The sequence below is a fragment of the Mustela putorius genome, unplaced genomic scaffold (assembly GCF_011764305.1).
Source record: "Mustela putorius furo isolate JIRA1106 unplaced genomic scaffold, ASM1176430v1.1 tig00003988_pilon_pilon_pilon, whole genome shotgun sequence".
NCBI classification, from domain to species: Eukaryota; Metazoa; Chordata; class Mammalia; order Carnivora; family Mustelidae; genus Mustela; species Mustela putorius.
Window position 1 is genome coordinate 12,791,302 of NW_025422127.1, and position 13,178 is coordinate 12,804,479.

At 48.4% G+C, this 13,178-nt stretch overlaps 1 protein-coding gene across 1 annotated transcript in view; it reads right to left on the bottom strand.

The window, feature by feature from the left end:
* Positions 1 to 89: 89 nt before the first annotated feature.
* The window catches only part of CCND2 (cyclin D2), a 30,069-nt gene continuing 16,980 nt past the window's right edge, over positions 90 to 13,178 (bottom strand). The window contains exon 5 of the mRNA XM_004778282.3: positions 90 to 5,559. Coding sequence (XP_004778339.1) covers positions 5,410 to 5,559 — 150 coding nt within the window. The 3' untranslated portion in view covers positions 90 to 5,409. The remainder of the gene's footprint in view (positions 5,560 to 13,178) is intronic.

The window sequence follows — 13,178 nt, forward strand, 5'->3', positions numbered from 1 at the left end:
CACTTGTTGCCAGTAGAGTTCCGACAGGAGAAAGACGTGTTCTAGTCTGAGGGCTGCCGGTCTATAAAGAAGTCAAAGTGGCCAGAGGATTTTTAGGTCAAGGTGAGTTTATTGTCCAAATAGCATAACCTAATTGCATCCAAAACCATTTGCAAATCCATCTTTAAGCTGGTCAGAATAACAGGCCATTATTTTTTTTTAATCGCTTAACACTGAACAGGCAGGACCTCTTCAAAGGCAGCTGACTATACCATGTCACCATCATAACCAATAAAACATTTTTTTCCATACTTCCTAAAAACCTTTTTGCTTATACTGATCATGCTACTTTAGCACTTGCTAGCATCCCGACCAAATAAACACCCACACCTCTTATAGAGTACATTGTGAGAGAATAACATGGACTCGATATGGCATCACACTCATTTTAAAGCAAAAAAAAAAAAAAAATTATAATAATAATAAAATAAGTCCAAGACGAGAAACTGTAACTGAGAGAGAAAGAGATCTGAGGTACACGGTACAAGGGTAATGAACATAATGGAAAAAATCCAATGGCCTAGTGATTTGCTGGGGACTTAAGAGTTGGCCAACAGTAAGAAACAAAAACCAATTAAAACAAAACAAAACAAACAATTTTTTTTTTTAAAGGACAGGCACCTGTCAAAATACATTGGATACTGTAATGGCTACAGTCAGTAAGGCACTTTTTCCCCCAAAGTAGGCTGCAGGCAAAGGAAGAAATGTTGCAGCAACAGCGTGCACGTGTACATTTGCTGATGGCTTCTTGAAACCTGAGCCAAGAATCGGGTCTGATAGTCCAGCTAAGTCTAAAAGCAGAGACAAACAAATGTAGGAGAATAGCTCTGGCCAAAAGGACTGTTCTGGGTTTTTTAGAATCCAGAGTCATGAAAAGCCACGTGGTACGAGAAAGTCATAAACGTCCTCCTGCATCTTCCTGCCCTATTTTGTACAAACGGACGACAGCATGAGTGGCTCTTCGAAACTGCTCCGAGCCCCCACCGATAGAAGCCTGCACTCATTCTATGTAGCTACAATTTGTCGGCTTAAGGGGACTTTACTGTCTCAGCACTAATTTCCCTTTTAAAGCTATTCTCAGGGTTGGACTGTCTCAAAGATAAACAAAGAGGAATCCTTTTGGCTTAGAAGCCAACTGGCTTACTCAGACTTCCTCCCCGTTCCTACCTCCCATTCCCACACTACCAATATTATCTTCTTGAACTAGAAAATCATTATTTACATGATATAAGGTGCAAGTCTCTTTCTTCTCCCAGCCCTGCCCCCCTGTGGCCCATGGAGAGAAACTTCCCCCGCCCTCTCGTGAGCAAGTCATTCAATCTCGCCTCCCGCTCTTCACCTCTGTCCTCGAGGTCCCCCCCCGGGGGCAGTGTGGAAAGGCCAGACCACGGGGAAAGCCACACCTCCCTCTGAAGAGAAGCCCATCCTGCTGGCAGAGGGCTGCTTCCAGCCTCAGGCTGCCTGGAAAAAGCAGCAGACCAAGAGTCTCCTGTACAGAGAGCGTAGACCAAAGGGGTCTGGCTGTTGAGACATGGTAAGCTCTTCAGTGGGGTCTTGGGACAGTTCCAGAATAAAGCCTCCTCTGAGACAAGCCCCTTCCTCTGAGGTGCCCTCCTCTCAACATGGGGAGACATTCTAAGGAGGGACCTGTCCCCTGCTCCCACCTGTAGGCTTCTTGGCCGGTAGGAACCTGCATGGAATTGAATAATGCTTAGCATACATTTTTGGCATACTAGGACTTTCCCCCTGGGATTTGGCCAAAACAGGGGAAGGAATAAAATTTGGCAGGCTTAGGGGAACAATTTAGCTCCCACTGATGGAGAAAAACAGTTAACAACAATGACCCAAAAAACCAAAAACCAAAAACAGAGAGGAGGAAGAACAGAGAAAGACAACAAAGTAAGAAAGACCAGAATATATCTGGAACCCCATTTGTGGGAGGTGAGAAAGAGAAAAAAAACCCGTGGGAGAGAGCTGAACTCCCTCTCACACAAAAATTCCTACCGAGGAAACCAAGATCTAAAGAGGGGGCATCAGCTAACTAAGAAATCCAAGCTTCCTTCTTTTGTTTACAGAGGGAGTAGGTAGAAAAGCCAAACAACCTAGCACCTTCCCCACCAGTAACACCACACCTCCCATCACACCAGGCCCCAAGAACAAGAAGGAGAAAAAGATCAGAAGGCCCCAGTGGCACCCAGAGCTCCAGGAAAACTGGGAAGTTACAGACTGCAGGGAGAGCCTCTAAGCCTCTTCCCTTCCTTATTCATCAGGTTCTATTTGAGCTTAGTTAAGAGATGTCACTGTTGAGTGACTTTGTACCTTGCTTTCTTTAGGCTCCAAGACTCCCAAGGACTAAGGGACCACACCTCCTTCCATTCCGTGTTACTCCTCAAGGGTCTGAAAGAGCGTCCTAGGCTAAGTGAGCTCTTGACAAAACACTGGCTGTTCAGCTTTCCTCTCCAGAACTTCAGAATTCACCACCCACTGTCCTACCCGAAACTCCCTAGAATTTTAGGGTTGTGCTAACTCAGCAAATCCTGAACCCTTCCAAACATACTTCGAGAGACTGACTCACCCAGAATGGCATCTCTGTAGAGACGCAGCCTCTCCACCTCCCTCCAGCTCCCACTCCCACACTCATCTGACCTATTTTCCCCATCACGCCAGTTCAATACAATTCCGAACCTGAAGACCACTGAGTGCCACTTGGCAGAAGGGCTGGCCAGCTGCGGTCTGAGACAGATGGGAGGAGGCACCCTTGCGATCCCGCGCACGGCAGATTCATATGCCCACAGATTCAGACCTAGAAAAGCCTCTGAGATGATCCTAAACTGGGGATGGCCATGTTGGGGAAGGGGAAAGAGAGATAAGCGGAAGAAAGCTCTGCTTTAAGAAAGGGCCACAAGATGAGGATCTGCAAATAGCCTGCTGGAGTTCTTCTCTGTCTGTCTCCTGATACCTCGTACCTAGTGCAAATTATGACTTCCTAGTTCACTGCACAAATGTTTGTGCTGAACGTCTGGCCGGGGGTGGGGGGGAAGGGAGGGGAAATCCCTTGGTTCAATTGTATTTTTTCCATCATGATGAGGATACCGGAGTCAAAATGGAAGCCTAATGACCTTCATGACTGAAAAGGTCCCCAGGTGTCAGACCCAAGGGCCAAATCCATCCCACCCTCCCTCTGAGAGGGGCTTGTGGCCTCCTCACTGACCTCTCCTTTCCCCGCACTAACGGCTCCCAAGCAGAAACTATGCAGTTGTGAGGTATTATGAAAACAAAAATGTGAATCATTTTCTTTTGTAGCTATTGAGTTTGTCCAGTAAACCTGAGGTAAAGAATGCTCCGTCTTTGAAGAATGTGATAAGAGAGAGAGAGAAGAAAAAAAAAACCCAAAAACAAAAACAAAAGGAAAAAACAAAAAAACAAAACAAAACGGGGAAAAAACAAAACAAAAAACAAAGAAAAAAAACCATCATACGCTACCAGAAGAAAAAACTATGGAAGGGCTTTTCCAGTACGAAGAACTCCTATCTCAACCATCTACTTCAGGACTTGGAATTTAAGCAGTAAAATAATATATTATAAAAATGTTTATAAAATAGCAGCACACTCTGTGAAACATTACAGCTAGGTACTGTTAATGTGAATAAGGATGAATGATGATCTTAGCTTCTTAGCAGCGCAAAAAAAAAAAAAATCATAAAAAACTGAACACAATAAAATGAAAAATAAGAGACCCTTAGATTTTTCTCCATCTTCAACCCTCATACTACGAAACAAGGCAGAATCTGTGTATAAAATAATTCTTCAAAGCAGCCCTGTTCTGATTTTTCTTTCTAACTTAAAAAGGCAAATATTTTAATAGCTTCATTACCTGTCAATTATAATTGTGCAAAAAAAAAAAAAAGTTGTTGCTCCAACCTCTTTGCTAACTGAATGCCTCTAAGAAGTGGAGAGGAAAAAAAAAATTCAAGTACGCTGAATACAACTTTGCAATGAAATTAACGAAAAACAGAAAAGGGAACAAAATGCCACACTCTGATATTCAGCTGTCTGTCTGCACCAGCAGTAACTTTTCTTTCCATGTCCAAGGGAGAAGTATGTAGGTGGGAATTAAGATCCTTCTTTGCCATCGAAATGGTAACAGATCTTTGTCTGTAGGCTTTTTGGAGGAATGTTGTGATGGGAATGTCAGTGGAAAGGGGTGTCTCTTGAGTCCCGGTAGGATACCAGAACTGTGTACCAAAGAATGTTAGATACCAGAAGTGAATAGTCACCCAACTTGGGCAGGAGGGGAGGAGCACAGGAGAAGAAGGGAGGAGTCTATTCAGCGTGACTTGCATAAACCATCCCATCTATCGCTCGGGAACAATGTTTCAAAGTGCTTTTCGAATGGAATGGTTTATAACAATGCTCAACTGTGGACCAGACATGCCAATCAGCACCAAAAAAAATCAGTTTTTTAATAAAGGATGCCAAGGTCACATTGCCCTCTTGAATACATTAAGAGAAAAGATTCCATTCCAGATCCCACCCTTGGTCTCCATCTGCCTCCAACTCATAGGAGTTTTGGTTCTGGCCCAAAGCTAGATTGCCCCTTTTGATAAAAATATGGTGGTGTCTGCAATGAACCATGTTTGGAAGAAGAAGCAAGATGTCAAAAACACATGAAACCCAGCATCCAATCACCTGTGTCCAACCGGCAAAATAAAACATCTCTTTTAGGTAGCAGCTACTGTAGACAGCAAGAGTTCGTAACTAGAGTCAACTATGCTCCAGACTTAATAACAAATAGGTGGTCAAGAGCAAAGGGGCTTCTACATCCAAAATGGTTCAATCAGGTTGAGAGATTGTTTTGTACTCCCTCCCCATTGTGTCCCTTATTTCTAATTCTTTCTTGAGTTCATTGCTTTGCAATCTAATCATGCCATAAATGGCATACGCAAGTTCCTTGAAATTATCCTACAAGGGGTGTGTACATGCTAGTTCATAACATGAAAAAAAAAAAAAAGCCTCGTCTAATTTGTTCCCATATTTGCAGGCATACATTTTCTCTAGCTACTCTGCAGGTTTTCCTGTAAGCATTTTACTATTACCTTTAACATAATCAAACAATAACTGTTCGCATATACAAAGGGATTCCCTTCTGTTGTACTTCAAATAGGCACCAAATGCTTTTAGTTATTCCGTTTTTATAGGACCTTTTTCTCTCACTTCTAAAAAGATCTTTCAATACGATCTAGGTGGGGGCAGAATTTTTTTGTTTGTTTTTGTTTTTAAAGTTTTATCCTAAAACATAAAGAACAAAACACAACCAGAGAGGAGAGAGCAGATTTGAACGATTCTCTCCCATTCAGCCCGACCGCGTCCTCACAGGTCAATATCCCGCACGTCCGTAGGGGTGCTGGCCTGGTCCAGCTCATCCTCCGACTTGGACCCGTCCCCCTGGTCCTGACGGAACTGCTGCAGGCTGTTGAGCAGCACCACCTCAATCTGCTCCTGGCAGGCTTTGAGGCAGTCCTAGAAGGAGAAGAGGTCAGATCAGAGCTGTGAGCAAGACCAACGGTGGGCAGTGCACTTACGAAGAAAATACACACAGCGGAAGCCTTGTGCGCTATGTGCCAGTTTCCCGATAGAAAGATGTGTCCCGGCAGAGCCGTGGGACCACACTGCTCTGAGTGAGGTGCACCGCCGGCAACATCGTCACGCCCTTATCCCGGCCCATTCCAGATCCATCGAAACAGAATCGGGATTTTGGCAGAAGCCCAGTTGAGACCAAAGCACGTGAGAGTCTGGCCAAGATTCTGAGCCTTTTACAGACACCATGTACCCCCCGCCCCCCCCCGCCGTCATCACAGCACCAACTGGGCGCTTTCTGCTTTGGACGGTGGGAGGTGACGCAGACAAGGCGATGGCCAGTGCCACAGACAGAGCCGCAGAGCTAGGCTGGTGGCGCACCTGATGATGGGTAAGAAGGGAATGGGCTGAACTGTACTCACAGAAAACGCCTAAGCTCTTAAAAAGAAAACCTCCTTTTCCCTGCTTCCTTACCGCCCTCAATTCTTACAGCACTGCAACACGGAATGTGGACAGAACTCTGGACATTGGAGCTGCCCAATTGGGGAAGAAGTAAGAATTTGCAGCATTGTTTGATATTAGTCTATATTTGGTAGGGAAAATTCAGAATAAATTTGTCCCGGGCAGAAGCTTCTGTTAGTGGGGTGCCATGGAATGTGCCACACTCGGGTGTCACTGGGGGGGGGGGGCTGGCACTTAGCAGCTCGAGGTAGAGAAAAATCACTCTTAGCAGATACATGCCCCCCTCCCCAGGCTCCCTTTCTGCACTCATGGGGCATCTACAGAGAAAATAAGTTAAATCGACTCTGTTGGGGTCTTCCCACAGCTTATTCTAGGCTTCCCCTTTGTTTGTTTCACTGTGCAATTTTCACTGTAGCCTGGAGGCTATGGTTTGCCAAGCACAAAAGCATTATCTTTATTTTCCGAAGATCTAAAGTAAAGGGACACAGTTTTCATGCCTCCAAATATTCCATTCCTATCTCGTCCATGCCACATTTCAAACTACAGCTTTCTACAAAATTTAAGGTTAGGAACAACAGGGCACCTGGGTGGCTCAGTGGGTTAAACCCTCTGCCTTCAGCTCAGGTCATGATCCCAGGGTCCTGGGATTGGGCCGCATAGGGCTCTCTGCTCAGCGGGGAGCCTGCTTCCCCCCCACCCCAACCCACCGCCTGCCTCTCTGCCTACTTGTGATCTGTCTGTCAAAGAAATAAATAAAATCTTTAAAAAAAAAAATTAGGAACAACAGCTGCCCGATTGTGAAGGGCGGAAACAGGGTATCACCCAGAATGCGAGACAAATGAAGAAAGGGAGAGTCGTATTTGCGACCCACCCTACACACAGCAGCGGGGGCATTTCACTTCTCGGATCTGTTCCCCAAATTGTAGAATAAGGACGAAACACACTCACCGGGTCGAGGTGACCTCTGGAGCTATAGATAAGGTGCTAAATTCAATAAATGAATCCCATTTCTTGTGATAACAAACAACAAAGCCCTCCTGGAGCCTGAAAGAATTATTTCAATTTCTTAAAAATGAGGTATGGATAAGAATTTGCTCCAGATTGCTGAAGGAGGCACGGTGGGTCTGGCACTGGGGGTGGCGCGTGGAGCGAGAGAAACAGAGCCCAGCCACAGAGATCTCTGGGCCACTCCAAACCAGTGAGCAGTCCGGGGCTGGCCACATCTCTCGTACTTCTGTGGCGTGTCCTGGTCTCATCCTCTACCCTGTCCGACCCCCTAAGTACTGACTGGAAACCTTGCCTGTGGGCCTCCTCCAAAGCCTACACACCCAGGGGGGTGCTGGGCTCCCAGGTCACTCCCCACTCGCCCCACGAGCTCGCTGTGAAGGCAAAAGGCATCACGTCTATTTCAGTAGAGGATAGTGGAAAACCCGAAAGCCTTACGATCTAAAGAAAATGGATCTTAAATAAAGATAAAGCTGGTGTGAGCCAACAAGGCAAACAGCAGCTGGAGGCAAAAGACTCTCCACTTCCCCTGGGAAGGTCCTGCATCACAGGTGGACGATAGGGCCCAGACGGTTTTCCTTCCAAACCCGGAATAGGTGGCTTGCTCTCCATTTGATTACCGTCTGAAGAAGCCAATGTGTTCTGAGAGGCCATGCTAGGGGGTCTACCACTGTCCTCAAATGCCCCGTCTCAGTTCTCAGGTGCTCGCTGCCCTCCCTCATTCCCCTTAACTCCTCACTGAGAAATGAGGGGCTACAGAATTTAAATGAATATTAGTTTCCTCTTTCTTTTTTCTCACAGAGAATAATGAGTTGAATCCAGCCAGTTGTGACAGGTCTGTTCCCTCTAGAGGTCCTTCAGGAGCTGGTGAAGGTTAAGTTTATAAGATTTTTTTTCTAGGGGGACGGGGGATTGGGTCAGAACCCCTCCATACCATAGGGACGGTAAATGCATGCTTGCCTCCAGGGAGGACAAATCCTATCCCAAGCATATGGCAAAAAGAGTTTATTCCCCCCCCATGTATAATTAATACATGTGTTCTATTAGCTTCAGGTGTGGCATAAAGTGTTTAACAGAGGGTGGCAGGACTCCCACCAGATTGAGGGACCGGTGTGTGTGTAAGGGAGGGACAGACAATAGCTCTGAACAATGATATTCTGAAAGAAATGCCAGTCAAGTGTCAGCCACAAGTCCTCTTTAACGAGAGGGTTTCCCATGGCACAGCCATTTGGAGAAGAGTCCCTAACGTGAAGGTGAAGGTCATGTAGAAGACCCTCCTCCGCAAGAACCCTGGTGCCTCCCACGGATCCTGTCCAGCTTTCCTTCCTCAGAGCCTGTATTTCGGTGCCATGGGGAGGTTATCGGGGTCAGCGCCCCTTCCACCCCAGAAATACAACCAACTCAGGACTCCATGATTATCACTGCATCAGCCACATCAGCATCCCTGAGAAAGACAGTCCTTCACATGAGCCAGAGCTCAAGAAAGCGAAAGAACCTGATCTGGGAACGTGTTAAGAGTCTTCGCTCTGGAGTCGCCAACGAGTCTGTTTCTGGCATTCAGCCTTCCCTTCCAGCAGCCTGAAACCTCTAAGAATAGTTCTGGAAAAAATCCTACAGGGAAGGCTGGGACACTGGACAGTCACCTCTACAGGACTTTCAGAGCCATGGGACTGACGATCAGATGCCTCAAGGGTCACATTTACGTAAGTTCCAGCCAAGAACACGTGGTACCAGCTTCCCTGAACAAAATGAAGGAAGCTTTCCTATAAAACACTTTCCTCAGCTCTGTTTTCATTCCAATCAAAACCATGACTGATCATGGCCAGCTCTTGATCTGATACCTCGCACTTGAAAAGATAAAGGACTACAGCAGTCACCCCAGAAATGAAGGACCCTGAACCCCAGCCCCTGCTCTCTTCTAGATTCATCTGGGACAGAGCAGGAAGCTAAGCGTCTCTGGGGCCAGTCATGTCCCTCACTCCTGGAAGGTTCTCTGGGGCCTCTGCCTAACCCTCCTTCATGGCCTCCTTCTTCACAGCTCGGCTATCATCAGCTTGAGTTTCAAGTGCAGATCGCACATTCCTAACTGGATAAAGAAACTTGAACGGAAGAAACTGTCTACTCTGTGATGGTGGAGACAGAGAAATCAGCACCCCACCTTCCTTGAGACAGAACTCACTCCTGGTATTTTAATAACCTCCATTATGAACCATTCTTGGGCTTGCAAAGAGCATGAGAATTTTCTAGAAGCTGATGGAAAGTGAAGGGAAAGGGAAATGTGTTGGTGGTTTTACTACCTGCTGCCAGACGCGCCCACCCCACACAGGCCCCCATTCCCGCCCAAGGAGCTCCCACTCTCCCAAGCAGCAGGGCAGGACCATGCAGGGGACTGGGGTGGGGGGAGCGGTGACCTGAAGAGAGGAGGAACCCTGCCTCAAACCCAGCGGGGCTGCTCGTGCTGGAAAGTCAAGCGGAGAGAAGGAAAGAAAAGAGGGGGACAAGTTCAAAGGCCCGAAAAGAAAAGGAGGCAAAGCTGGAGTAGAGCAGAATCATAGTTATTTCCAAAGGGCAGAATCACAAGACGCCACACGGAGGCAATTACAGGGTCAGGGGACTTGGAGGTCCAAAGGGCTCTGGGAGCTCACACAGCCACACGCCCACATTGTGCAGCTAGAGAACGGAACTGAAGCCCGGTTACGGAACTCGTTCCCCGGTTACGCTGAGTTACAGGCTAAGCCTGGCTGTAAACGGGCAAGCCTCCAGCTTCAGAACGCTTCCCCCTGAGACCCTCTGCTTCTTCCCAGCTCTAAGGAAAGACCTATAGGCCAGAGAATCTCCAAGAAAGGGAGACGTAGCCCAAGGGGCTGGGGGTGGGGCAGTCGGAGGGCGGGGGACCACAGCTCCTCCTGTGAAAAGATGCTACGTGCATGCAAAGTGCAGTGGCTCTGGGACCTCTGCTTTCCGGCAGCCTCCAAAAGCACCCATCATTGTGTTAAGATGCCCCAAATTAAGCTGATTAAAAGGAAAGCCATAATGCTCGTCTGTCAGCCTGGACAGGTGGCACTCCACAGCGCTGGAGGTCGGGCAGACCTCCAACTCCGAGGATGATAGGCTCCCTCCCTGGCCCCTGCCCCCCAGCCCCGGAGCCCTGACAGCCCTGTTTGTGATCTCCAGCTCGTTACACGGGCCTCCGACTTCCTCTGCGCGCTGGCTCGGGCTCTGCGCCCTGCACCCTCCTCGGCCTCCATGAATGGGCTGACGGAACTCCGACCATTAGCCCTCAGTGTAACTGCACCACGCCATTGTCACCACACACGCAGTGCACTCAACGGGGGGACAAAGGGCTGAATGAGCCCCAGACCCGCGGCCAGCTCAGGCAGAGACAACTTAGGAAACTATCTCATTCTTTCTTTCTTCACAGGCTGTTTGGCTTATTTCCTTGCATACCAAATGAAGCCCGCTGAAGAAATAAGGCAGGAAAGGGGAGCCTGAGCCTCCAGTTCTATTCCGTCCCCTCCCCCACCCTTCCCTTCGGCCACTCTTCCCAAGGTTCTTGACCACAGGCCCCGTCAGCCCCAGCCTTACAGGGGCCCATAGTAAGGGAAGGTGTGTCAGGAGGGGGTCGGTGCTTCTCTCTAAGGAGGACAAAGACAGGGGCTGGGGGACCCAGCCCAAAGCACGCAGTCAATATGGAGACTTCATCCCCTGCACAGCGAACAGCTTTTTAACAGCTCACTGACAACCAAGATCCTAACGTGCCAGGATGAGCCCAAGGGAGGGGCATCCTGGAATCTTCCGTGGGTGATATTTAAGAAGGGGACAGAAAAGGATGAATATGGTGACCAGGGGACTAGCGTCTGCTTCCGTTGAATTATCTCCCAATAGCTTCAAAGCATCGTCACGGCCCAGGAGCGTGACTTCTGCGTTTTGATTAGACAGTTTGTAAAACTGTGTCACGTGAAGATGGTGAGTTTTGCTCGGGACACTGGCATGTAATAAAGGCCAAGATATAGGGCTTTCCAAAGGTCTGGAGAGACCAAAGATTTAGAGACACACTCTAAGCCCATCTGCCTGGCCTTTGTGTCCTCCGTTCCTTCCTTCCTGCTCCCTCCCTCTCTTCAGCATCATTCCCGAGACTCTGCCAGGGGCTCTGGATAAAGAGCGCAGTAAAAGTTGGGTCCTGTTCCAGAGGCTCTATAGACAAGCGAACAGTGAGATAAACGCTGGCACAAAGTACGAGCCGAGTGCCGAGGGACGGAAGAGGAACCCCGACTCTGCCCGGCAAAGCCAGGAAAGGTTCACCGGGGAACCAGGACGCTCGATCCCTCCTCTCAAACTCACCCTTGGCAACGGAAGCCCCGGTAGAAGTTTCCCCAAAGCCAGCACCGCCTCACTGGCTGGCGTCTGTTTTTAGCAACACTTATGACTGGAAGGAAAAAGTACTTAAAATATACCACCCTCTGAGACTTTTATTCCCCGTAAAACTGTCAGGCTTCTCACTCAGCTTTCTCTTTGGAATGAAGCGTTCCGGTTTATTTTGGCAACCAGAGGGAGCAACAAAGACCGACTTTCTCAGAGCCGCATGGGTCCCTCCTATCAAAGCTATCTGCCGCTGGCCAGCGAGCCAGAGACACTTGTCTGCCCGTCTCAAAGGAAATCAAGGGGACCCGCTTTCCCCAGTCCGCCCCTGACAACACGTGGGCAGAGAACACCGTCCACTCGAGGAGATCACAAATTACAAGGCGCACGGGGCAGGCACAGAAACGTCAGGACTCCAGGTCCTGGTTCGCATCTGTCCTATTTGCCGCAGCCAGTGTGGCAGAATGTGGCCCTGTGCACCTGACTTCTGCACGGGAGAGCTCGACACCAGCCTGTGGGCATTTCAGACCGTGGGTCTGACAGCAGTGTGCGTGTGTGTGCATGTTCCAACTGTGGCAAAATAAACCAAATGTGACATTCACCATCATTACCATTCTCAGGTGTACGGTGGCCTTCAGTATATTCCCTTTGTCATGTAACCATCTCCACCATCCATTTCCAGAACTTTCTCATCCTCCTGAAGCAAAACTCCATACCCATTAAAGAACTCCCTTTTCCTCCCACTCCCGGACCCTAGGAACCCCGATTTTACTTTCTGTCTCCATGAAGTCCACTATGTGAGGTATCTCCAGTAAGTGGCCCCATCTGTGTGTCTTTTGGGGTCCGGCTTCTTCCACTGAACATGGTTCGGAGGCTCATCCATGTGGCAGCGTGAGTCCATATTTCCCTTCCTCTTTAAGGCGGACTCCTATCCCACTGCACATACATACCACGTTTTTGGTTTCTCCATTCCAAGGACATTCCTATTGCCAAGTACCCTCTGCCAGGAGGCCTGCATTTCACATTAGGCCTAGTGAGCTCCTTCCTCTGGGTCTGCTTTCCTCCTCCATTTATGCTTCTTAACACTTCTGCATTCATTTGCTAGGGTTTTGCATGCTTTACTTGTAATGTGCCTTACAGTCCCCGAGCTCCCTGCCCATTTTCCATACATGACCCACCCGTCCGAATTTCTGCCTCCGTGCCTTGCTCATAGTGCAAGTCTGCAACAAGTGAGCCTTTAATAAATCCCTCCAGAAATGAATGGAGAGGAAGTGCTTGCAACACAACACAGCACTTCTTGACTCATGAAATGGTAAATGGGCTCAGGAAGCAACACTTGCCCCCCCCCACCCCCAGATACGGATGCTTTCTGAATTCCAGTCCTTTTCTTTTCCTTCACTCTTTGAGCCTCAGCACTTCAGAGAGAACAGCCTGATGGACTTTTCCTTCACTCTTGAGCCTCAGCACTTCAGAGAGCACAGCCTGACGGACGGGAGGAGACCTACAGCTCCTGGAAGTCAGGCACAGGTGGCCGGCCTCGCCCAAGAGGACTCGAGCCTTTTTACTCAAAACATTGCTAGGGGAGAGTGAGCAAGCCTCTGGGGCCCACAGGTGAGCTTAGAACTCACAGAGGTCTGAGGCTGTTGTCTGAAAAAGTGCGAGGGAGTTTATGTTCTCCTTTGCTCATGCTTGGTTGTTAATACTCAAATGCCGACCCGGAGGCCCAGTTCCGCAGC